Raw genomic sequence first — 27,000 nt, 5'->3', positions numbered from 1 at the left:
TATTAAAACAAGAACTGCAGCTTCTAAGATATTCTTGATCCATTTTTTACTCAAATACATTATAATTTAGGAGATAATCCAAGTCCATTGTAACAAAGCAAGCTCACTTAACCGTACACTAATATATCATCTGAAATATATTCCTTTGTGTACGCGGAAAGATTCATTCGTTCATTCATTTTTTCATTTGATCGATCATTGCAACATTTTCCCTCCTGTAGCGAATGTCGTCCGATTTAGTTCGCGTCGATCTATTTCTGCATGTCTTGCGGACAGACCGGAATTGTCGAAAAAAAAAAAATCGTGAATAAACGTCGCCGGACCTTTCTGCGCGATCGGACGCGAGCCGAATGAAAAAGATTGAGCGATCATCCCCCTCCCCCGACTCTCGTCCGCGCGGGGTGACCCGCAGGAAGAACGGACAGAAACAATTTTTTAAGCCTTTGTGTGTCTCCATCCACGTAGGAAAATGAAACCGGTAATACATCGGCATTGATAGATTCGCCACCATTTGCAGAATGGTCGGATTATGCGCGGCATAAATACGCAATTTCGCCCCGAATGCCGCCGGTTTTCCCCCTTTGCGAATGGGCGCGCTCATCCGCTTCGAATTAACAAATTACTCTGACCATCTATAGCGACAGACACAGGAAACTGCAGTGGTCCCGCATACCGCTGTTTCGGTAAAAAAAAAATGCATACAAAAAAGATCATGAAAAACATAGCATTTTGTAAGTGACCCTAATATTTAAAAAAAAAAGTGGAGTTAGAGAGTTCATAGTTCCCGTAGTTCGTACATAATACGGATTCATCATTTTCCAATCTCTTTGTGTTCGCGCATAATGGACGGTTTGATCAGCTCCGAAGAATACTATACGTTTTTTTTCCCTGAGCGTGCCATCGTTTTCTAATTACCCCGATACGCCCGACGGACTAGCCACCCCGCTGTGATGGAACCCCAAGAAATCGCGAGCCGCCGCCGGTGCTCCCTGCGAGTATTGTGTCGTTAGCGTATTTTTTATCCGGCCCCATGTACGCGCTGTACATGTGCGGTCGCGCACCCTCGACACGACGATGGTACATTCCAACCATCGCGTGTCCCCACTACGTGTTGCCGGTAGCCCTCAAACACCAATTCCTCACTTTCGAGTTTCAAGCGAGCCAGCAAGCGTGACCGATGTAATTTCGGTTGTTGATTTATTAAAACCTTGCTTTTTATCTCTTATATCTAAACAATGAGTTGTTTTGCGAGTTTTTGTAAATTTTACTAATAACCGCAAACTTGCCGCATTCATTAGGAAAGTAATATCTACACGTTTGCAATAATTCTAGATAAAATTTTACGCAATGCTCTCATTCTCGTTTTATCATTATCTATATTTCTTCTAAATTTTTTTTCCAAAAGATATACGTATCTAAAGTCTCGTATGAAAATATCAGCATATATGTCAGTATTAGGTACTCACCATACTCTGCGCGACGATTCCCCATTATTTCGTCGGTGTTCCGAGCGCCGCACATTCCTTCCTTCTTTTTTTCCTCCCCCCCCCGAGCACACTCCGCCTGTCCCCCTCGCAACACACTCGGTGGTTTGACCTCATTTCCATAGCGCTTAGCCGGGGACGCTCCTCGAGATACCCCGAGTTCCGTTTCCGGCGGGACGACCACCTGGCAACCGATGCTCACCGGACCGTGCTGTTACACGAGGGCGTGTTACACTCGCCGCCGCGCTCTACCCTCCACGCACACCGAATGGAGTCGCCGCGTGCGAAACTTCCGCGTCGCGCCTGCTTACACGCGTGTCCATCCGTCCGTCCTGATCGCGCGCCGCGGAACGCGTATTTAATTATTACTTCGTCCCGATAGCATCGCGAGCGACGGGGAATCTTCTCGTCGCACGTGGCAACTCATTATTCATGCGTCGTGAAAAACTGTGTGAGCGTACACATTTAATTAGATATGCATGTATACAAAATATAAACGAGCGCGCACGAAATATATTGTTGCACACGAGCTACCGTATAGTTTATTATTAATATATAAAGTATATCAGTCTCGCGTGACGCTTCAGCTGCTACACACCATAATCGAAACGCCCCTTGAATTTCATAACTTTATTCCTTGATAACGGCCGACTTATCGCATCGCGTGATTTATGGGAACCGTAAACTCGTAAATTCATAGTCGAATCACGGGTTTCGATTAAACGAGGTGGCATGGCGCGGCGTCCAGCAAATTGGTTTGGCAGGAAAGGGGAGGGGGAGGGAGGGGAGGTAGAAGGTAAACGTCTACGTCGTGCTCTATTCTTCGGTCGAACTACCGTTTATGGGGAATATCCGCGAGGAGAGATCCGGGCGAAGTAAACGGGATATCTCTCGCTTGGATTTATGTGAGGCGTTATGGTCGCCGGATCTAACCCACTAGAGCTAGTCCCCGGTCATAAAGCTGAGATAATTAAATTATGGGAATAAAAAGTGGGAAGGGCGCGACGGAGGAGCGCCGGGTGGTTTGGTTGGCTGGCGTTTTTCGACGGCAGCGCGAAGAAAAATCGTAAAAGCAGCCCGACCGACAAATCTGTATAATGTTTCGCGATTTTTATCGCCTCGCACCCCCCCCCTGCAACACTAAAAACTCTTTCTATCTTTCTCTTTCTGCCTCCGCTCCACCGGTGACGAAACCAAAGCCCCCGCGTGGCCGCGTTGCACACGCCCGCTTACGCGCGTCGAATTTCAAAATGGAAATGAAAGATTTTATTATCCACGTGAAAGATCGGCGTCGGCAGCGGCGTCGAGACGGCAGTGTTTCGCAGGGCCGTCGCGACGACGGGTAAAAAACTCCTTCCCGATTCATCGATGCCTTGCGTAACAGCAGATTGAGCTATACGTTATTTATAGTATGAGCTTTATGGACGCCGAAACAGCGTTTTTATTACTTTTATTGCCACTCGGTTCTTGCACGCGTATACACCGTTGCTCCCGCGCTTATTTCCGGAATCGATTACGTCAGATCTCCCCGCGTGTTAGATCGGTGTGTGCGCTCGCGCGAATTAAACGCGCTTGCGTGTAAAACTTTTTCGCAATATCGCCGCATCGCGATTTACGAGAACAATAAACAATGCGAGATGCGCCTCGCGCGAATCTCAATAAATTCCGAATGCGACAGCTGGATAATTAAAATCCGTCTAAGCTGCGTGGATTTTCGAGAGGAAAAAAATAAATAGAAATAATTTGCGAAACGCGAATACGCGCGGGGGACGCTACATCCGGCAGGGAGCGCGTTTCGCGACGGCTCTAACTAATCCCCCGTCACGTAGTGCCATAATCGTCCGGGACGGCAACGTTAATCAAGTTCCGAAAATACAGGAATGGCCGGAGGTGTAATTTCACCCTTATATACGGGTGTTAAAGCGCGCCGGAATGGCACCCCATGCATAACGCCCGCCGCCTCGGCTGGGACGGCGTACGCGCATACATATATACGCGCGCGCCAATGCATCCAGTCTACTCGTCTTCTCCCACTCGTAACTCCGGGTTGGGCGCAGGTACTATACATGTATCTGTATATCGTAAACTACGTAGTGGAAAGTGTTAAATCTTCCGCGCTAAATGGGACAGGACAAACTTACGCGGGGAAACTTGGGAAATCGCGGCGCGCCCTTTATGTACTTACCCAAGTACGCGAAAAACATATAAGACGCCCAATGGCGGCGACCGTAACTCGCCGTAATACTTTTCCCTCGTGCTATGTAATTTACGGTAGGATTAACAGGCGCGAAGGAGAAAAAAAAAACGAAAGGATTGATCGTCAATTTTTCCTAGCAAACATTAACGATGGTGTCGGTGCAACGTATTTTTGTATTATATACTTTTTTTCGTTGCGTAACGCGCGCGAGTAAAGGGATGTTGGGAATGTCGGGAATAAAGACGGGTCGCAGCTCGTTTAATAATTGGCTATTGACGAAGTTTACGTTCTAATAGATACGCAGAGTCGATACGCAGCGAGGCCATTAACACTCCGCGTCCCTACCGCGTCGTACGGACCCCTTTCTCGCCGGAGACTAACAATATCTGTTACGACCGATCGGCTTGTAATAATTGTGACTGCGCTCGACGGAAAAGGGAGGGGGAGGGAATGTTTTGTGCCGCCAGAACCTTTAAATCCCGACTTTAAATTCATTTCGCACCGACCATCGACTCGCCATTGTCCCCGCATCTGTTCCTCGGTCTGCGCGCGCGGGGGTTTGACTTAGGAATTACGAGTGGCGGGGTCGTCGATTTCATTATCGGTGTAATTTTAAAGTGGCTGTCGGGGGGATGGTCGCAGCGCTTTTGACGCTTCCTTGACTGACAGAAGGGGTGTCTGCTCGTATCTCGCTGTCTCAAGCTGAATCATCGCTTAAAACGCTCCGTTCCGTTCGGATGGCTGAAAGGACGGACGGGCGGCATCGCGCGGAATATTCTTAATTGCGACGGAAGCTCTCAGATTAATAAGCGCATCGCACAATCGTAGGTCGCAAATCTTGCGACTGGGAGAGAGAGAGAGGTAAACGAATCGTTGCGTAAGAACGGATGCTCACTGTTTCAAATTAGCGACGTCCTAATAAATTTTATGTGACGACACAATAAACCGTTCTGACAGCGATTAAACGGCGCATAACGCGAGTAGACGTTTGCATTCGCATGCGTACATTTGCATCGCGTGTCAAGATAGTGCCGTTGACAGTGATACTCCGTAAGCGTCTAATAATACATCGAGCCAGATACATGAGTAAACAAGCAAACAACAACGGCGGGGCCCTAAATCCGCTCATGAATAAGTCCGTCGTTTGCCGGTACACGCCGGCGTGGCATAGCTATACATAGCGTTGTGCCTTCGGTACACAATGCGCAAACCGTTCCACCTCGCGCGCCGTCCATAAATAAATTTGCGGAAGATATTCTCGGATGCTGGGAGCTTGTTACTCTCACACTCGGCGAATCTGGTCGGCGCCCGCAGATCGGAAGAAGAGAAAAAAAAATCCATTGAACGCGACGCCAGCGAGGGGGATAAAAGCGAAACGCAACCCCTCGGCGCTGACATAACAAGCGGAGACCATAGGGAGGAGAATCGCCCACGAGCAATCCCCGCCTTTGAGGTTTACGAGAGAAAATCAGAGATCCACCGGCGACACGTGGGATAGGCACAAAAGTGGCCGTCGTCCTTTGGTAATCGATAGCGAGGCGGAAAAACGGCGGCTTAAGTCGTCATTTCTAGTCGCCATTTCGAGCCGGAAAGCGTGTCTCTCCGCTTGAGATAACACTCGCTTCAGTGATCCCCGCAAGTCCGTGCGGACGCTAATATCTAGACAATATTTGTCCGGACTCTGACAAGAAAATAATAAGCGGCGGGATGGTGAGAGACATAGAGGGAGAGGGAGAAAGAGAAAGAGAGAGAGAGAGAGAGAGAGAGTGTGCGGAAGATATGTATACGTGTCGCGGGTCATAACGGGGTTATGAGCTGTGAGGTAGTTAAAGTTTTCTACTACCGTATATATACGTGTAGTACTTTCCTTCCCCCGTCGGCTCGTCGGGCCGGTGCCCCACGGAACTCGTTCGTTACGTGTTTCGCGCTAAATTTGTTCGATATCCTCGAGGAGCCCCGTAAATCCGGATATTCCTCAGGAAATTGCTGTTCCTCGCCATCGGTTGGTTGGCGGCGGCGGCGGCGGCGTCCGTTGCGAAGAAGAAAAAAAAAAAAGAACACGTCGCGACGGGGATGAAAATTTTGCAGCGGCAATTCAACGGAGGGGTTCCCGTTAACTTTAAATGGACCGAAAGGTAATTACGACGTCGATGTTGCCTCGACGTGTAATTGGCATCGTTTACGTGATTACAGAAACCCGCGGAAACTTTAATTTCGATATTCATTAAAATTAAACGTGATATTTTTTTTTTTAATATTCCGGAGCCTGTGCCGTCCTTTCAAACATATTTCGACATAGGAGAAAATGTAGCAATAATAAATGTTTAATTGCGAAATTTATGCTGAAAATGTTACAGAATAATACAATTAAATAAATGTATCGAATAATACAATTAAAAAATCTTTCCCGATCGCGCACGAAAGAATTGTTTGTACAAACATTCGCGTTATTATAATATGGAAAATAATATATACCGAACGTATAAATGTTCAAAAGCGCCCGTTTTAATTTCATTGAAATGTAGCGAATGTTTGAAGACCCGACACGAGATCCGTCACGATGTCGCACTCCCCGCCCGCCACTAATGACAACACCGGGGTGCTTCGGGGCCCCTATCATAATTCGCAGCTTCTGGTTTTCTCTCGAGGGTTGTTGACACAATGCGGGCGCCTTACCGCAGCCCTATTCCGTGCCTAAGACCGTCGAATATCAATAACGATAGAGAGAGAAAGAGAACCGTAAAGAGCGAGAACGAGCAGATCCGTGCAGGATCGGCAATCCTCGGACACATCGTTTTGAGGATGTTCTTGCGAGACGTGACGATCGTGACGGGATCAAAGGAAACGTTTTGTCCTAATGACCCCGTATACATTGTGCGTACCCGTAGCACCCGCGGGGATCTTGCTCCCGCGGTGATGCAATCAAATCGAAGATCCCTGATACCAGCCCGTGGCCAGATATTACGAAATCGTGCCCGAGCACGTCGCCGGTTACGTAAGTACACGAGATTCTTTCGAATAATTGAGTCAAATCTAGAAATTTTATGCATCTCTAATCAGAGGAAAATTAAAATTAAGATATTCGATTATTCATGTAATCAATTCGTTTGTAACGAAGTTTTCTCTTTTTTTATTTTGTATTCCCCATCTCTACACTATATATATATTTTTTCTCTTTATTTTGTACAACTGTCCAATTTCGTTTAAAAATCGCAAATTACTGATATGTAATTTAGCTTCAGTAAATATTGATATATCATTTGCATGTGTTTCGTAAAAAGTTTTACTCGAATATACAGGCCATAGACAGACACGGGGGATCAGTTGGAATAACGATCGCGATTTCTTACCCTAAAAAGCATACCCCCCAGGCGACGCGCACACGGAACAATTAATCTAAATGTCACCAGGAGTTAATTTATACCGCTGCGCGAGATCGTATATCAAGCGCTATCTTCTTTGGATATTCTCCGGGGGATAGGACATATAAAGCGTTTTCCGTTAACTAGCGCCGCGGCCTTTATCAACCCTTCAACGGGTGCTTCCTATCGTTACCTTCTCCTAACTTTGCTCCGCGCCAGAACCATTTCACAGTTTAATTACTTCCAAACGAAAATGGCACTTCAACGTGCAATAAATAAATAATGAGCACGAGTTCGCATAGTATTAATAGCAAGTAGTAATTTGCAGGGGCTTTTAGCTATCTTTAAAAATGTGTTCAAAATTAAAGTTCACAAAATTCTAATTGAAGTAAAAAATTAAATGAACGCGTTAAACTTTCGCTTCCGCCTTTTAAGAGTCGAGAATTTGGTTTCTCAAGAGGAAACTTCGTTTTTGCCACAGGTTTTATCTTCACCACAATACGTCTCGCGGAATCTAATTGCACTTACCGACAATGTTCCGCCTCGTTAGTACCTTCCTATTTCCTTATTGTATCATCTTGTATCGGCGTTCCCCCGATTAACTGTAAATCGACCTCTGGCGCTTCCTACATCGCGACTCGCGACACCGCCGCGACCGTCGTCCAATCGCGCACACCGCAGATGTATCCAAGTATTATCGCGCGGCTTTCTCTGCGGTCGCGCGCAAAAACCGGCAGAGACGTTTTGCCATTAATCACGGACAATGAAAGCAACATCGACGTGATCCTCAATCGTTTAACATCCGTCTCCAATCCCGCCGTCGCTGCTCGCCGTCGCCGCGGCATGGACCGCGGCGAGCTGTCGTCACCGCAAACATTAATATTTATCATAAAATCACGTTTCTTGCCACCGCGCGCATTTTACTACCCGTATCGCTGCCATCTTTGCGCAAGACACCCGCATGAATTATTACGTGTACCTCGAACGAGCGTCAATAAAACGCGTCAAAGCCAGAGATATTGACCGTGCGTGTCGTCAAGTCCCGTTGAGACGCGCTTCTGCAACATCTCGAGATCTACAGGGAAATGTCTAGTCTTTTTTTAAAAATATTTTTTTAACAAGAACGTTACAGCCGCGATTATACCGCACACGCAGAGCGTATTGGTAAATAAATTAAATTTGAGAGAGTAAGGACACACTATTTTCCCTCGTAAAATAGCCATACTTTAGTGAATACGACGCAGGGGGAAACAATTAATGCCAAACTTCGCGATAATCATTGGCAATAAACTGTCGAGCTCGTCTTCGACGGTCCATCTTTCCGCGCCGGTGGTAGAGCGGAGCGACGTTCGAGAGCGGACAGTAGGACGCGACGACGACCGAGCGATTCGCCATTTCGCGTCGCTATTAGCAATAAAGCCCGTGCCAGCGTAATTGTAAACAGAAGGTACTTCGCGCGACGATAAATCCCATTCGCGAGCTCCGCTACCCGAGCTCATTCTCGTTATTTTATTCCGTTTGATTAATTCCGCGCAGTAAAACTATCGTAAAAGCGCGGCGGCCGTTCCCCCTTTCCCCCTCGCCCCGCGGCGACCGACGATCGAGCCGGTGGAGCCGAGTTCCGGACCCGCGGGAGCATCCGATGCTGCATTTTCGTGGCGCAGCCTCCTTACCTGACGATTCCCCTCGAGAGATCCTCGAAGCGAGAGCCTTTTCCGAGGACTCCGAGGTCGCACAGCTCGACATACATTGTAACGGCGCGCCAGCGGAAGCACGTCGCGACCCCGTAGCTTCCTTCTTCTTTTTTCCCCTCCCATTCGAAGATAAGATCGTAATTTTAACGAGGCTCGCGTGGCTCGCATTCCGAGAGGGAACCCCGCGCGCTGCGGCAGCCGAGTTCCCGACTTCCCTATTCGGGCCTCTCGGCCTTCCCTCTTGGCCTCGCGCGCGGCGCGAGGTCTCTTCTCTTTCCGTCCACGTCGATAAAACTTTTTCTCCAGTCGTCCAGGCCAAATGAAGATATTAACTGTCCTCGCCTTCGCGCAGCGAAATCCTTCTAATTACCGATACGCTCTCCCCCGCGCGCGATCGCAGCTCCTTTCATAAAATCTTTATTGTCCCCCGGTATTTAGAGTTCGGCTACCAATGGCGAACCGCTCGCGCGGTCGTAACATACGGGATTTCGTGATGCTCCACGCGGGGAGGGGGAGGAGATCGTATGTGTCTGCGGAGAAGATCGTCCGCGCCGCGTCTTCCTTTTCCTTCGCGAAGGCGGGGATATTGTCAACTGCGACGATACGTGTTTGTACGCGTGTGCCTTATCGCGCTCCTTTATTAATCCACGAAGGGTTTATTACACGCGGCGAGGAAGTCCGGTGTAATGAGGTGCGATGCGTTTAATATCGCGCGTGACGCGAGCGCTAAGTAGTAAATGCCATTTTGCAGATGATTACACGACGAAATGTACCGCGTATGCACTCTACGAGTCTTTTACACAGCTCTCTGCCTCGCAGTCCTGCTCACAGTCTACCAAATAAAATCGAGTCGAGTAATATAGAATCTCGAATATATTGAACGTTTTAAAGACAGGCTTTTAGCTTCCCTTTTTTCTCAATAAATCGAGTCGAGAATTAGATATCCAATATAAAGTTGTTTTGAAGCCCGCGCGCGCGCGCGCGCGCGAAAGTGCGAACCACTGTATTGAACGGTCGCTCCTTCGCACGTCTGTTTTCTACGTCTGCTTTTAAAAATTCGTCGAGCATCGCGCGACGCTTACGGCGAGTGCGCGCGCAAAATGTTTTGTCGGGAACGCACCGGCTACCGGCTTAATTAAATTACGACCACGGGTGGAGGTGCAGCCGAGTACGATCGCTCGGTACGGCGCGCGGAAGGCACAAAGAGCTCTCAGGGACACAAAGCGAACGATTGTTCGGATTGCGCGCGCGAGACTCGTTACTATGTCGCTCGTCACTCATAAATCGCCTCGTTCCGCGTGTGCACCCGCCAAGCCTTTGGAACGTTCACGACGACAACAACGACGGCGGCGACGACGACGACGACGACAACAAGAGGCTGAGAAAGAAGAAGCGTGTCCGCGCATTCGGCATATCGCCGCGGAGAGAAGAGAAGTGTCAGCTGTAACTTTTATTGGTTATAAAAGCTCGCGATATTATGCTGAGCCCGAGTAAATACGTTTATGCTTCCCTCCGTCCCTCTCTCCCCTACCAGTAACGGATTTTTCAATGGGCGCAAAAACGTGCCTTTATACTCGATACGTAAAATGAACAGGTTTTCCCTATAAGGAACATTTCTTCGTAAAAAAGTTGTACAAAAACGTTTTCATCGTAAATATCATCCTTGCAACATTTTCTGTAACCTTGCATGTTGTTTTATATAAATATATTATACAATTGTTTTTTTGTTAATCAAAATTATATTACAAAGATGATTGTACCGCGTGCACGTAATATTAAACATTTTTTCATTTTTTAAAATAATCTGTATTATTTTTCTCTCCTAACTACCTTTATCGATCGTCGCTTGGGATTGTATTCGCCGTATTCGCAAAATCCGCCACAGTTCCGTGTCACCCCTCGCGCCCTCTGACACTCTGAGGATGGCCCCGGCGCTTTTTCTCTTCCGACCTTATCAATCTAATACATTTCATATTTTATGATTCCATTCGAGGAGGAGAGAAAGCACGCCCGCCGTCTTTACGGGCGCGCGTTCTACTGCACCTTGTGTCTTGCATTAATCTTACGGAGGGAAGAAGGCGCGATAGGGGGGGGGGGACGACGGGAGGCAAATTGGATGCCTTTTGACACAGGAGCGGATGAATCATCCGCGAGAGAGAGTCTTGGGGATTCGTCGTTCCCGCCCGACAGGTCGACGCACTCCAACCCGTGAGCGATAAGCAACACTTTGTAGCGTCGGGCGTGAAACGAGGCTCGCTCGATTCGAGAGAACGACGAAAGTCTACCGACGGTTTTCGAATTTGCGCGCGTCGACGCGACCGTTTCGCGAATGCTCTCGTATGCGACGATATTCCCGCGGCCAATCGCCTTTAATCCGAGAGTTATCACCTGGGGATGTCTTGCATCCAACGGTGAGAAAATAAAGCTCACGTTCATCAGAACAGATGATCGTTTACGCGAGAAAAAAAAAACTAGATGACAATTCTCGGGTTAAGTGCTCGCATTTGTCACAACTTTTTCACGAAAGCGCCTCTTGCAATTTGCAGCGACGCAGTCGCGAGCGAAATTCGTTACTACTCGATACACCTGAAGAGATACCCCCTTATCTCATATTTGCAAATGTAACGAGCACTCGAGTGCACTCGCAATACGCCAAGTTATACGGTTCGCGCGCGCTTCGGTTTCGTATCTTTTGTATTTTTCAGCACATCGCGTGGAACAGAATAACCCTTTTAAATGCTTATTACTCTGTCAACGCACTAAAAGCTTCGATAACGCGATAAAAGATATACGGCACGCGGCGGGCATAGACTGCAATTGTGCAACGAATAAAATAATTACGTGCACGCTCGAGCCCGTTGTACGAACTAACTTGTTTGATTTCTCGTGTGCAAAATTTGTATTAAAAAAAAAAAAAAATGTCCCGTTAAACATATCTAATTTCGTCCCTCTGTTATTATACATTTCCGCGTTATCTGTATTTATTTCAATAAATGAAATATGATGCTTGCGTAAATGTCTGTAAAGAGAAAACGATTGCGTGATTGAAATCCTTCGGTGTTACGTAACGCGCCATTACGTCCCCGCAATATCGGACATGGCTCAGGCACCGCCGCGGTGTCCGATGCATCCACGTCGGGCGATCAAATAGAACCGGCATCAAATAGGACGCGACGCGTTGTTTAGTATTCCGGCGTGCCTATGAAACGTCCGAAACACGTGCATTATACCGTCCGAGATACGACGACCGATCGGTGGATTGCGCGGATATCCGGTCTAATTCCGTCTGGCCTGGCTGGGTGTACGATCGCAGACGGCGGGCAATAAATAGGACGACAGGTTTCGTCGTCCGCGTCGACACACCACCGGGCAATTGCCTCCAGGTGGCCATGCTGTTATGACGTAATAACCCAAGGCGAGCTAATGCTAATTCACAGGCGAATAGCCCGGGTATCGTGACCCGGCGGTATTAGGTAGGGTGTTCCGACATGGCGTGCCAGGTCGATGGCATCGCCGGCGCCGCGACGTGCATCGTAGATGCTGCCGGAGGAGGATCGTCCATCCTGGCTCACCTGACGCGCGTTAACGTCACTAGACGCGCGTCCGGATATCCGATTCCTGCCCGGGATCGACCCGTTCGTACTTGACGGTATGTGTGTCGTCACTTGATCGAGAGCGAGTAACGAATCGCATTAACCGCAGAAGCGGAGATTCAATTGGTTAACTGATACCGCAAGTATGACAGCAATTTAGATAATAAGCATTCTTATTTCGCAAATCCTTGAAATCCCTGAATCCTAACGCGAAAGTAGCCTTGGTTGCTCAGCTAATTTCACAACTGTAACTTTTAGTCGGCTTTTGTAATTAATTTCAACCGCTATTTACGGAGCGGATATTATTGCAAAATTTTGTTTGGTTGTGTATCGAAATTATTACGTTTCCGCGGGAAATGTTTGTACCAAAAAAAAAAAACTACCTAATAGCCAGCGTGCTCGGGGAAAAACATTAAAAATCCAACGTTTCGGAGCAAAATTCGTAGATACGCAGTAATAAATCTCTCGGCGACCTATAGCTGCAGGGGGCACTCTCCGTTACGAGCGAGAAGGAAAGACAGGCAGAGAGGAGGGAAAGAGCGAAAGAGAGAGGGAATCGGCAATCACAGTGCATCGGATCGTTTTTCTCGCGTTAGGTACACGCTTTAAAACGCAATCAGCGGCACTCGTGCGCAACTGTGCCGAGTGCAATCACGATCAAATCTATCGATCTCCCCGGCCGATCATATCAGCGCGCGGGCGCATGTAAAAAACTCTTATACGCGGACAATCAATATTGTCATTTAACAGTCCGCGGAGCGCGTATATACCCACTTTCCATTTTCTTAACGAATAGACCTTGCTCGACACACCTGCGCCGCCAATACGTCCGTTCGCCCGCCGGCACGTTTACAGTTATTCCCGCGCGTTTCTGCTTTACGGCATTTTAGCCGCGTAATATCTCCCAATAAGAGAGGAAGCTAATGATCCCGATGCGCCATGTTTCTTAATAACGCAATAAAAGTCGTCTAATATCTCCGCCGCTTCGCGATGTAACGCAAATGAAAGAGGCACGAAAAAGGCTAATCTCAAATCGCTGCGATCGATAGTTCGCGTTTAAAGGAGAGGAAAAAAAGGGAAGCTACACAGAAAAGCGATTCGTGAAGTGACCTTTCAGGAAATAATTCGACTGGATTCGTGCAAATTTTTTCAGCTTGCGTTCCGTGACTCTGCAACTTCCGCGGTTCCGTCAGGTGAGCCGATGCTCCGCGTCAATCAAGGCCACTGAACTTGCTACTTGAACCTAGAGCGCCGCAACGCTGCGGTTTTTGCGGTCGCATAGATTTTATAACGTTTCTCCCGGTCTTAGTCCGCCTCCTCCGGAGGGGAAGGGGGCGCCCTCCCTCTCACCCGACCACCGTCCCTTTTACACTGCTCTTATTAGCGCCGGGGTTGCGTACGCACTCTCCGCCGCGGCAATCTGCCGAGATGGTAATGATAACTCGCTCCTTGGATTTCCTGATGCGGCTTTTGCACGGCACGAGCCCCGACCTGCTGCGCGCGCGGTTAATGGACGATACGAGAGACAAAGAGACGTGAAGAAAGAGACGAGAGAGGACGACGGCAGCCCGAGACACGCCCTGGCCACGGGGCAAAATCTTCCGAGAAGCGATCGTGATTACCGCGCGCGAAACTCAGAAGCTGCTCCAGAGAACCGGGGCACCGTTTTCATAATACGCCAGCTCGAGATAGAAAAAGAGCGAGGGAAGGAGAGACAGAGAGCACGGGAGACCAGTTCGCAATAATTATCAACGGCAGTGAGTAATAACCGGGGAGGGAATTCGAGCAAGAAAATATCGAGCGCAACGTGTACATACGCAAGAGCGATTAGAGAGTTTTTCGTTATCGCGCCTCGCGAGATCTCGACGCGCGCGCGCGCTTTCAATCCCACGTGCAATTTCGCGCGGCGCAGTAACACGCGCGAGAAGACGGGGGGGGGGGGGCGATCGTGCGTGGCCGCGTTTTGAGGAAAATTGCGCGGCACGCGTCTTTTCGCACGCAACCGAGCAAGTTCCTCGTTTCCTCGGGAGAGGAAACTTCCATCGGGATTCGCGTAACTGAAGAGCCATAATAAAAACAGAAACTACTCGCAGCGGGATTGAGCACTTGGGGATTTGTTCGAGCATTCCGAATGTTTAGCAGCGGCCTGCCTTTCTTTCCCGGTCGGGCGATTCGTTTCCAGCGCGCGCTTCATTTACCGAAACGTTCCGCCTCCCCCGTCGAAAAGGGAGGAAGAAAGAACTTTTCACGGGGCGAGGGCTCGGGAGAAATTCTCGCGAAATCTTTCGCCGCCTCATTTGAGGCTGCCTACGAAATACGACCTACCCGAAGTCTGTCAGGGACTGACAGATCCAACGATTTGAATATTGCCGGAGGAACTCGGTCGTTGCCTGCAGAAGCACCCTAGGCTCTCCTCCCGAGAGATCATTGCTTCCGCTCAATTGTTAGAGATTATCGAGCCGTTACGCGCGACTCTTTTTCTTACGCCGAGTACTTCTTGAATATTTTTAGTCACGTCCCATTCTTTCGCATTATCTGACGTTCAAGAATGATGACAAAGTGGCATGAAATTTTTTTTAATAATCAATATAAGACAGAAAGAGGAAAAAAGATTGACACAATAAATCACTAAAATAAATATTAATTGAATATTGTATTTAATCAAATTTTAGAATTGTTCGTGTAAAAGCATCAAGACTGTTAATAGTCGGTGGCATTTAATTAAAGTAACGAAAAGAATTTTATGCATGTCGGCGATTTTTCTAGGAATAGCGTAGTAGTACATATTACAGCGAGTGTGCTCGGCTTTATGAGAAATATTCTGCGATAACCGTCCGCATGAAAAACTAAAGTGGTAGATAAGGGCTTGCCCGGCTGTAATGGGCCGGAACGAGGAGGATTCCACCGTCGTCCAAAGTGCACGTATTTGTACTCTACTTTGTGGCAGCCGAACGCAAAAGCGCTCTCCCCCAACGGTGCCTGATCCCATCCTCGAAAGCTCGTGGCTGCGCCGTAATTAACGATTACAAAGTATTTCGTACAGATGATTATCAGTCTGCGCCGGATGCGCCGGCAGTCCCACTCCATAACTTCCGAGACTTTGATGTGAACGCCGGCTCTTGTTTTCTACCCTATTGTGCTAGCTCTTACAATCGCCCCGCGATGTCTATATAGGGTGTTATTAAAGAGTTTGGAAGTTTTTAAGTATGTAGCAATCGGCCGAAGAGCCGATTTAGATTATTTACAATATCGACGTAAATAGAATATCAATTTCTTTTTATTTCTACATTTTTTAAACTGTGATTGGCTGCTTCTTTCTCGTTACATAGGCGCGCACATTTCAGATTAGGATTAAGCAAAAAAATTCTACTTCGTACTGATGTTTCGTACTCATATATTTAGTTAATTATAACAAGCCTTCTTAAATTCTTTAAATAATATACGTTTTTGAATATAGAATTCTTTTTTCCAACACCCCGTATAGATATCGATATACGAGCGGTCGTAATTGATGCGTGCAACCAGCATAAAAAACGAACGATGTCGATGGAGCGCGGAATCGAAGTGTGTGCATCATTCTATGCGCGACTTGTTCGTCGAGGGTACGGTGTTTTAATTGGCGACCCGCCGACGCGGCGCTCTTTTACGCTCGCGCAAAAAAAAAAAGAGCTGCGAATCACCTCGACGATATGCATGCGTATTTCCATCGGCGTTCCCGCGCGCCGATGCACTCCCGATATCTTCCGCGAAATTACACTCGCGCATTCAGCGAGACGTGATTGCCGAGAAATGGTATAATCGGGGTGGACACTATAAGACCACAGTTCACAAGTTGGACAGTGCTTTTAAGCTACGATAAAAGCGCAACGACATTTGGCAAAGTATTAGTGGCACTTTAGGCTCCGTGGAAATATGGAAATGACGTGCAATTTGAGAGGCGATTATGAAATAGCGTCGCAGATAGATTGTCCCTTCGCTGGGATGGATTCAAACGAAGATTATCAACGGAACGCGAGTAATTAGGCGAAATTAAGACACCCGTTTCCGAGTCCAGTTCGCGAATCAATTAACGGCTTGTCCCGCGCCGCGCGATAGCGCGCGCAATTGCGAGCGCGTCTGTACGAGCAAACGATGCGATATGCACTTTTACCGCGCGGACACAGAGAGATAGCGACCGCGGATGACGAAGAAAGGAAAAAATTCGCGTGTATCGCGACAGGAAGCATCTTACCGCGCACTTCTCTAGTGACTCGGTAAAATCATGTATTTACCATCAGGCGACGCGCTATTAACGCCAAATGCGTAGATAAAGGCCAAAACCATACATTACGTGCATTTTAAGTCCTCTGCCGTGCCGCTTAAAGTAGTTCATTAAAATATTCATTCCACTTCGCCGATAGTAAAAACACATTCGCGCAAATGCACAACTAAGTGATCCTCTTTAAGAACGAAAAGTTCGGGGCGAGAAATTGTACAGTCACAAAGAGCAATGACGTTAGAAAAAGGATTATTTATTGACAATCCAAGCGCTCCGTTTATTCCAAAGTATCGCGTTTTTTTAACGTATATTACGAAACTTCTGCTTCCTTCGTAAGCCTTCTAACTTACGAGACGTGAGAAATTGAAAATACTTTCAGAAGTACGAGCTATACTCATAGCCCCATACATAAAATCGACTTGGCGAAAATTATGATCTTGGTTCTCACTTATATTGAACTCGAAATGGATGCCACGGCGATCGAGCTTCAGTACCCGAAAATCGGATTAACCGTCGTAATGAAATGTCGCCGAAGGGACCCGGCAGCAAATATTACTACAACCGGGGGGGGGACATTTTATCGCGAGCCGGATTCTACCGTTTCGATTTCGGAGGATCCGTGTGCGAGTGCTCGATTACGCCGCACGGTAGCGGCCGTAAGCGCTAAACGAAATTAATGACGTGTCAGGATCATAATGGCGCATCATCATTCCGAGGCGAGGTGTATAAAGCATATGTTTTAAAGCTTCGAGTAATCGTGTCATTAAAGTAGGACCAGGGAGATGCACAATGGGCAGCGGCGCGGGGCCGTTAAAGGGGCGCGATTAAATTTAATTATCAAATTTTACGATTATTCGGGGCGCGAGCACGCAGCGCGCAGTGCGCGTAGCGGCGAAGGGTTGCGGCGCAAAAAAAAAAAGAACGTATTAGAATTAACCGGGACGCGAAGCTTTAAGGACCCAATAAAACCATAAAAGTGGAAGGACAAAACGTGCAACGGATTCTCACGATTGTCATGCCGGCGCGACTGTTCGTTTCATCTAAGCATCATTCTTATGAACCCCTCCCCTTCCTCCCCGTAAACTTCTTCAGCAGAGTACCCGGCTTAATACGTCAACGTATATTCTGTCGTGCGAATGACAGTCAAAATTACGAAGTAAACGCGCAGTGTTCAAAGTAGACGTACAGTACCGATCGAAAAAAAGGGTCGTTTTCTTCATGCACTGTGAGAAGAATCCGCTCTCTTTTTGACTGTCAAGATAAAAAGAGAGTAGCTAAATAAATCTTTAATATATTCAGCAAACGAACGACGTATAATTGTGATAATGTTATGTTTAATCTAATAATTAAATTTTTGTTAACAAAACTATTAGTATACATAATTATTTAATATACATTATACGTTAATATTTGTCGAGATGTTACCCCATTTTTGCATTAGAAGAAACAACTTTACGTTAACGCGTGACGGAGGAAGGGACAAGTCGATTGGAAACAGTTAGAGCGACGTACCTCGTTAAACGGAACGCCATGATTAAATGGCAGTCCGGAACACTTTTTACAGCGGTCGATCGCCTTCGCTCTTTTACGCGACTCATCAAAACGAAGTCAAACCGTCGGATCGGGCTTTGTTTCCGATACCACACACGGGGGACTGGTCCCGGGGTCCTGGTGAAATGTCTCGCGTAAACCGAGGGCTTAATAAAGCCAGGAATCCGGACTATTTCGTTCGTATCCGGCATTCCGTATCGGAGATGGGCGACCGTTTACAGCCTCTCGGTGATCCTCGGTGCGCGAGGACAAAGGGATGAGGAAAACGGAACGAAGAGAGAGCCGGCGGGGCGAAATAAAAAAAAAAGGAGATGCGCGTTTAACGTACGCGTTTAATGACAGGTTAGAAACAAGCGGGCCCCGGGTCGATCTGTCTATTCGGGGCGAGTTCTCTTTTGGCAGTAAAGCGGGTCCGACTTTATTGCCCGGAAGACCTCCACGGCCGGCCATCGAACGATTTGGACAGTCGGACGTTTGGACGACCGGTGAATTTCCGGTTTATAAGCGCGTCGTAAGGGCTGCGTGATGCCGCGCCGTTAACGATTAACGATTCATTTAGGAGCGTTTAGTATAGCGCTGCCGCTACGCGAGCGATATTTCGAACGGGTCCTCTCTAACGCGCTACGATAACTGAACCTCTCACTGTCATATCCAACTTCTCTGTCCCACATCTAAACGAAAAGTTCAATTATTTTATAAATAATTTAAAATTATTTACAGAAATATCCTAACTAAATGTAGCCGGACGCTAATTTTGTGTATCGCGTGTTGAATTCGAGAGAGTGCGGACAAAGCTATCTCCGAACAAAGCTATACGGCAGGATCTAATGCTATAATTTCGTAATTCCTCCTGGCCATTATCGCGTTCAATCCACTAAAATACATCTAGAAGGCAGACAACGACGACGACTCGTTAATGTCGTTTATCGCGCTCGTATAACGTGTCCATTTCTATCAGAACAGTGAGCAGAAAATCGATTCGAAGAGAGCTAACCCCCCCTGCTCATTTATAATAAAATAAATGACATGAATTCGACATACGCACCATCGATGAAGCACCTCGGTAACCCTGCGTCGACAACGAAAATGGCACCGTCCACCTGTAATTAATAAATACACATTTAGAACTCAATTATTATCTCATTAAATCTTTCTAATTTAATTCACTTCGCTCTCCATAATTCCTATCGCTCGCCAATTTCCACTAGACTCGTCATTCCTCTGGAATTTATATGCTCGTCAAACAACAAATGAAGATTTCAGATATTTCGCAATTAATTCGATTATTCCCTATTTGACAGCGTCGGCACGGAGATCCAATTAGCGCATCGCCAATTGCGCGCGATACAGCGGCGCGCAGTGACATAAAGTTCCCGCTGGAAATAAACTACAGGTTGTTCACACCAGCAATAATCGGGTTCTTGTTCGCTGCGCAATTCTTCACTTACCGAGACAACGGATGACGAAGCAAGAGATATGGAGATAAATGATGCGCGCGGTGGACACTGCGTACGTCGCAGCAGATTACCGTAACCGCGATCGCTCAAGTTCGCAATCACAGTGGGGGGAAAAAAAAAAGAACGAAGAAGAAGAAGAAGAAGAGATGTCACCGCTCGCAAAGCTCCGTCATTAAAAGCGGGGCACGAGCGACGCGCAGCCGAGTGTCCCTACACTTAAGTACTTATGAGAATATCCCCGCGCTCTCTCTCTCTCTCTCTCTCTCTCTCTCTCTCTCTCTCTCTCTCTCTCTCTTATTCCTCTTCTCGCAATCAATCTTATCGACTGCATTCTACCGGGTCATTCCACCAGAGTAATCCCGGCGAGACAAAACGACGCGGGGCCGTCAGAGCGTCGATGAAAGAACACGGCTTCTCGGAAGCCGGCTCGCTCGCGGCCAAAGTGAAACGCGCGAGAGGGGTGGGGAAAGGAGCAATCGGCTAAAACCGTTCGCTAATAGCATAAATCGCGTGCATTTAGCATCCGCGATTTTTCGCGTTTTACGCGTAAACGCATTAATGTGTCACGCGGATCATATCTCGCGCCCATAACAGCCGCGTGCTCCGCGGTTCTTTTAAAAGCAGCGCGACCGTACGTACGTGGAACGCGATACGTCGCCATCGGCCGCACACGAGCGCGGCCCTTTCTTTTTTCTTCTTTCACTTTTATCCTTTCCCCTTTTCTGCCTTCTATCGTCTTCCTCACTGTTAATCCGTGGCCGCGTACGCGCACACGGTACGATGACGGTTTTACACGTGCGCTTTATCGCGGCTAGAGCGCTCGCGCAGCGCGTCTCTTAACGCCTCTCATAGTTGGCACGCTCTCCCTCTTAAAGCGATTGCGAGCAGGTACTTTGTCTAAGTACATAAGACGGCGTAAGTGCAAGAGATATCGTTACGCTCTCCGTCCTACCTCCGCTCCGCTCATCGTTGACCCTCTCTCGCGACGAGGGACAGTCCATTTACCAGTTTTGTACAGGCGTACACACATGTATCACGTCCCCCATCCCGCTTGCCGGTTCTTTTCTTGGCGTTCTAGAGCGAGGAAAGACGGATATAATGTCGGATAAGACGGATTTCCCGGAGATCCGCCAGTGTCGCGGGTGGTCTCTGGAGTATTCTCCGTGACTTTGATGTAGCTAAAATTCCAGCGTGACGATAATAACATGCGCTATCATCCTAACATGTAAGAGAATATTTTGCATACAACTCCGAAAGTAACTAAGAACCTGAACTCGTTCAAGAGATATATGAAAAGTTTTTATCCTAATAATCTTGTGCACATATTAGCCATGTATATTTCGAATACGAAAACTTCTCCGACAGTATTAAGTTATATAATAATAAGTAAAAATCGTTTGAAAAAATTTTAATAAAGATAATATTGTAAAACGCTAATTTAATTGTTCATCAATTCGAACGCGTCACTTGCCGATCAAGCGAGATACACGGAAAGTAAAATTTACTAAAAGTATAGTAAAATTTACTGTTTTTAGTACAATTTACTGAAAGTATAGTAAATTTTACTAAAAAGTATAGTAAAATTCCTCGAGATCACACATTATCCTACAATTACCAGATTTCGAGGGTAAACTTCAAGAGAAAATTCTCTCCGTGTACTCGAAACTTAATTCTCACAATGCTTCGCAAACAAAAAAAGCTTTTTTTTTGCAGGGTGGCTCGATGGCGTACCTCGTTCTCGGTTGATGTACTTGTTCTTTATTCACGTCTCCCTGACGAGTGAAAAAAACGCAACCATAAGCAGTCGGTAGAATAATTAACCCTTTGAGGAGTCTGTTGCTTTGACGATTTTAATAATCTTAAAAGACAGCAGTTTTTGATTAGTACTTTAATCCACACGGATGCAATCGACTATGCTTCTCGTCGTCGTATGCACCATCGTGACGCAATTCGCTGTTCGGTATTATCATTTCACGATGCTTCGTGTGGTACATTATCGTGAGAAACTTGCATGCACCTAGTCGACACATGTCAATGTTCCGATGATACCGGTTTTCGATACTTGCTTTTCATTTTATTAAAAAAATTATAATATGATGTATCGCGTAAAATCTTTTCATTCAGTTAAGGAGTTGTGACAAGTCATAATTTATTCAATCAAGTAATTGTGAAAAATTGTGTGTGTGTGTGTGTGTGTGTGTGTGTGTGTGTGAAACACACGGAACATATAAATATATCAATATTTCTCATAAATTATAAATTAAGATTATTTATAAGATTACACCAAGATTTCTTAGTAAATAATATTATAGTTAAAAAAATTATAATCAGAATATAAATCCAACTTCTTAGTACATAGATAATGGCAGAATGAACTAAAAATTCCGACTAAACCGGCAGCGACAGATATCGCGTAATTACGTTGATAAATCTCAGCGGAATGCGATAACAATATCAAGTCGGAAACGTTCAACTTTTGTAGCGTACGATACCTTTACCTATAGATACTCATATGCCACTTTGAAGCATTGACATAAAAGCACTCCCATGCGACATGACGTAAAGGACGAGCTGCGACATGAAACGACCCTTAGTAGCTGATAACACACGTGAATTATTTTCAAAAGCTAATTTTTGCTGCGCCAGGCTGTATGTACGTACTCAAAGTCAAAGGACGTTGTTACATCACCCTTCCAGTTCAGCGATATCACATTCAGCTTTTAACGAGCAAAAATGTGGCACTGCCTTTTCTACTATATGTTACACATATCTAATATATATATATATATAAAAGAGAGCAATGTATTGAATAAAAATATTACAAAGAAATTGAAACATAGAGAAAGAAATATCCAATTTTTATATACAGACAAATAACATTTGTTTATATAAAAAAATGTAATTATTAAAAATTTTAGAATTGAAATCTACTTGCATTTGATCAAATTCAAGTGTTAATTCTGACAAACGCGGTAAGGAAAAATTCTAATTTGTATCTTTCACATTGCTCTATCTCGGATACTTGAAGAGTAATTTAAAACATGTCAAGTGGAGGATTGCATAACAGCGTTGCGTTCATAAAGCACACAGCAGTCACATAATGTTTATGTATAGTGATAAGGTGAAAACTCCGAGCGAATAAAAATTACACAACGGGAGACTGTTCCGTGAGAGTGCGATAACCCGCCGGGTCGAAGACGATTACACAAATCACAGTCGTCGATAGACACAATCAGCGTTTACAAACAAATTGCTTGACCAATCACGCCCATACAAAGCCCTTCGTTCACTCTCCAAGCGCGCATTCGCAGTTTCTTGTGTTATTTCACAGTTCCATCGTCCGTATTATCTATCAATTATATACTGCATATTTGTAGTTGAAAAAGTAACATTTATCTCTATGAGCCTTGAATAGTTTGTTGTGCATGTTCTATTACTAACGCAATTATTAAACAAAGTATTTTAAATGCTATATTCTCAAGCTCTATTTAAGCAATTCGTAATTCGCCATCTATAGTTTAAACTTTATAACACACATTTCGATTTCATATTATGCAATATACATATATTAAATATTCATTGAAATGCATACATATCAAAATACAGCATATAAGTTTATAAATAGAATATTTTATTATTAGACGCAATTTACTAATTACTTAAAATGGGTTTTATTTATTTTATTGCGAATAATGGGAAATAAAACGCCACGTAATGTCGGCTAAAAATAGCCAGAAATGCCTACAACGATTATTTATAGCCAACTAATTTGGAGATAAATTGCTCTCGTCACTCTTGGCCCCAAGTCTTCAAAAGAAAGATAAAGTTTGGCATATGGCAGCCTAAATAGAGAAAGTCGAAGCGCGGGTTAACAGCTGCGGCCTGCATTCTGAGACACACGTGCTCGCTCGAGAAATGTCTGTTTCGTCTAATTATTTTTCTGCTACGGCTCGAACGACGCGGACGTGCTTTTGACAAGTAAACCCTCGCCATGACAAATGTATGTATCGGAATATTGCAACGGCTATTTCACACGAGATAAATTGCTGTAGAGATAAAAAATGAAACACACACACACACACACACGGACATATATATAACGTAATTATAACCGTGAATTGGGATTTCTTTTAATTGCATTCGTTTATTTCGCACGTAGAATCGAAGATGTCACGTATACGTATATACACAGAAAGAAGAAGCGGTTTTTTTTTTTATTCCTTTCGATCCCGTAGCTCGCGGGACGAATCGTTATCGGCGATCATTACGATTCCCCGCGGTGAACAATAAGAAAGCCCCCAAAGCGTGCGTCAGAAGTGGAACGTCAGAAGCGAACGCGAGGCGATTTAAATATGAAGTGGTTCGGGATCCCGGAGCTCTCGAGGAATCGTCCAAGTGACGGAGAATGATTACGCTAATGACACGGCGCGCACGGGGAGGGGGGGGGGAGAGGGGGAGCGAAAACGGGGGTGGCGGAAGGGGATGGAGGGACGCCTTGACAACGGGATAGGTGCAGACTGGTACGACATTCCGCGCGGCACGCGATCCCAACATCAACAACATCGACTGCGCCTCGCGAGACCGCGCCGGCAACGGCGGTGTCCGCGATATGCCCCGGCCACTTTTATCGGAGTCTCCCTTTTTTATTACGTCGCCACGGAACATCGTCCGGACGACGATTTCTGCTTTTATTGCGTATACACGGTGCTACCTCCTGGACGTCGCGCCCGTCTCGCGCTGACTTATCGTCCCCGCCACGCCTGCACAGGTGCGCCGCGCAAAACAGAGAGGAGGAAAGGGGGGGAGGGGGGAATCCCCCGTTGTACATGCATCGGCAAGGAAAACGATGAAGAGCGTGGATGATACGCGTGCAAATCCGCGGTGCACGGTGTTAAGTGTTAAACCGACATGGAAACAGGTCATTGGACTCTCGTGTATGCAAAGGGCGAGGAGAAGCGTTTCAGACGGCGACGGGTATACCGCACGATGACACGCAGATATGATCGTTCGCGGAGTGAGCTATCCCTCTCTTATGAACCGTGAAGAACGTACACTTAACACTCCTATGTGAGAGATCAACAGCATTTTCACTTGTTATTATCTTCGGATCATATATAATACTTTATTAATTTTTTTAACATCGTAATATTGATCAACTTAAAAAAGTCTCGAAGAGAAAAGTCGGCTCTGACACGCGCCAGGAGCCTTTTTCGTGAGACACGGTTGTCACAGATTAGTCGATTGCAATCAAATTTCAAGTAATACTCCCTTCCCCCCCTCCTCCCCAATTCATCGTTAGTCACACACTGTGGAACAAGCGGAGTGAATAATGACGGTATTATTCAAATAGCCCGTCGTGCTTCACAACTTCCGCGATTTTTTACCGAAGCACAAAGACAGAGCGGCGCATTAGCGGTCATGGGCAAATTACCGTGTGCTCGCGTGTACTCGCACGAAGAATTCATGTATACATTTATATACGATGTTTCCTAATCCCTCGAACTCATCGAGATATTAGACACAATTTCCAGAAGATGACCAAGAAAATAATGCAAGAAGTAAATATTCCGTTCGTTTCTGCTAAAAATAATAGAATTAATAAAATATATCAAATGCTATTTATTATTATTATTCTGCATATGTTATATTCAATGCTGTGTAATGTTCTAATTACAATCTGAACGTAACAGATATTTTATAACATTTAAAGCAAAAAAGATAGATTATATATAGATATTTATTGTATGTAATATATTAATCAAATGATATGTATAAATTTAAATAGAGCATAAAAAAATTCAATCAAACAAGCAATTTGGTTACTTGTTACATAAATAACAAGATTAACTTTTTTAAGAAAAAAAAATTTGCTAAGTGTGGGGTTCGAACCCACGCTCCCAGAATGGGAACCAGATCTTAAGTCTGGCGCCTTAGACCGCTCGGCCAACCTAGCTTCGATGAATGCCGTGTAAAAATAATATTAAATAACCGAGGCTTACATTCGTAATGTTTATGTTAACAAGCAAGACTATGGTTCTCATTTCACAACACATAAAACATTTTATAACCGTTTATATTATTTTACTTAAATTGAGCGTCTAAAAATGACTTTTAATTCTTCATTTTACTGCAAAACATTGTTCCATTTAGATTTACACATATACTTGATTAAGACTGAAGAACAGCTGTATAAATAATTTATTCCTTTTGCTCTAAAATGTTACGAAATATTTGTTAACATTCAGCTTTATAATTTGTCATTAATTAAATATCGAACGGGTATAACGTGATTTCAAGACATTTCCGCGAGAAGATAAATGACGGTGGCTTTCGACGTAGTCGGATTTGGAATGACTTAAGTCTCAAGACTGATGGCGATGATAATTATGTCGAATATAAATGACTCGATGAATAGTCATAGGCAATTAGGAAACAGCGAGATAAACCGACACGCGATGTCGTACGATACCAATTTGAAGTGGCTGTATCTCACAATAAAATTAATAGCAATTTCATAACAATTGAATTATGTACGCTGGTATAAAAATTATCTACGTAACATATATCATATACATATATTATATATGTGTAAAAAATATAATTAAGTTGATTTTATAACAATAAAAATTTTTATAACAAAAAAAAATTAATTCAAATATACGCAATGTATAGTCAAATACAAAATTTTACACGCATGTGGGAGCACAAATGTCTCATTTTAGGGACTCTCAAATTCCTAACGTTTTTATCGATCATTTTCAAACGCTGTTTTTTAGTCTGATCGGCGTGTCAGAAAGGAAAAGCGACCGATTAAATGGGATTAGCCGAACGACAGATGACGCGGACCCTTTTCCCAAAAGACCAGGACTTGACACCATAAAAGTGTCCACCCTGTACCAAAGGGGAGTTCTTCGAAAGAAAAAAAGAGACGGAGAAAGAGAAGAGAGAAAGAGAGAGCCGGGTGGCAGAAAGAAAAATAAGGAGCGAGAATCGCACATTGAGATGCCTGTCACAACAATTTCGCTGAAAAAGCACAACACGTTGACATAATGCCGAGACACCTTGTAATTTCATTCCGCTGCATCTGTTGTCATTCTCACGTTACCCCGCGAACTTTTCGACTTCGTTCGAGAGTGCGACACGAGAGGCATCTTGTAATATAAAAAAGAGAAGGGGGGGGGGGAGAAGAAGGAAAAGTATGAAACGTATTTCAGGCAACCCTTACATACCCGGAGTGCACAATGGAGCCTGCGAGAATCCCCTACAGTTAAACCTGAGAGTGTTGTCAATAATACCGCGGTCGGATTTTGAGATTCAGGTACTGTAAAAGAAAAAGAGAAAGTTAAAAAGAGCGGAGGGTGTACGTGACAATCAGAAAACGTTACTTTTTTCTTTTTCTTATCT

At 45.4% G+C, this 27,000-nt stretch overlaps 1 protein-coding gene and 1 non-coding gene across 11 annotated transcripts in view; both read right to left on the bottom strand.

Annotated features, from left to right (window-relative positions):
- Positions 1-27,000, bottom strand: part of LOC114255312 — a 285,016-nt gene that overhangs the window by 211,488 nt on the left and 46,528 nt on the right. For 6 of the 10 annotated variants that reach the window (XR_004964951.1, XR_004964950.1, XR_004964948.1 and 3 more), the window contains exon 2: positions 19,185-19,239. Coding sequence is in view for 2 of the 10 variants with exons in the window: in XM_036293403.1 (XP_036149296.1) it covers positions 1,467-1,695; positions 19,185-19,239 (284 nt within the window). In the remaining 8 variants the exon portion in view is untranslated. Of the gene's footprint in view, positions 1-1,466; positions 1,696-19,184; positions 19,240-19,587; positions 21,123-27,000 lie in introns of those variants that run through there. The other 4 variants (XM_036293403.1, XM_036293402.1, XR_004964953.1 and 1 more) reach the window with 3 other exon arrangements.
- Positions 25,465-25,549, bottom strand: Trnal-uaa. The gene has a single exon. It is a non-coding gene; the product is annotated as a tRNA-Leu (tRNA).

This window comes from Monomorium pharaonis, chromosome 10 (genome assembly GCF_013373865.1).
Source record: "Monomorium pharaonis isolate MP-MQ-018 chromosome 10, ASM1337386v2, whole genome shotgun sequence".
Taxonomy (NCBI): Eukaryota; Metazoa; Arthropoda; class Insecta; order Hymenoptera; family Formicidae; genus Monomorium; species Monomorium pharaonis.
This window is presented reverse-complemented; position numbering and strand designations above follow the sequence as displayed.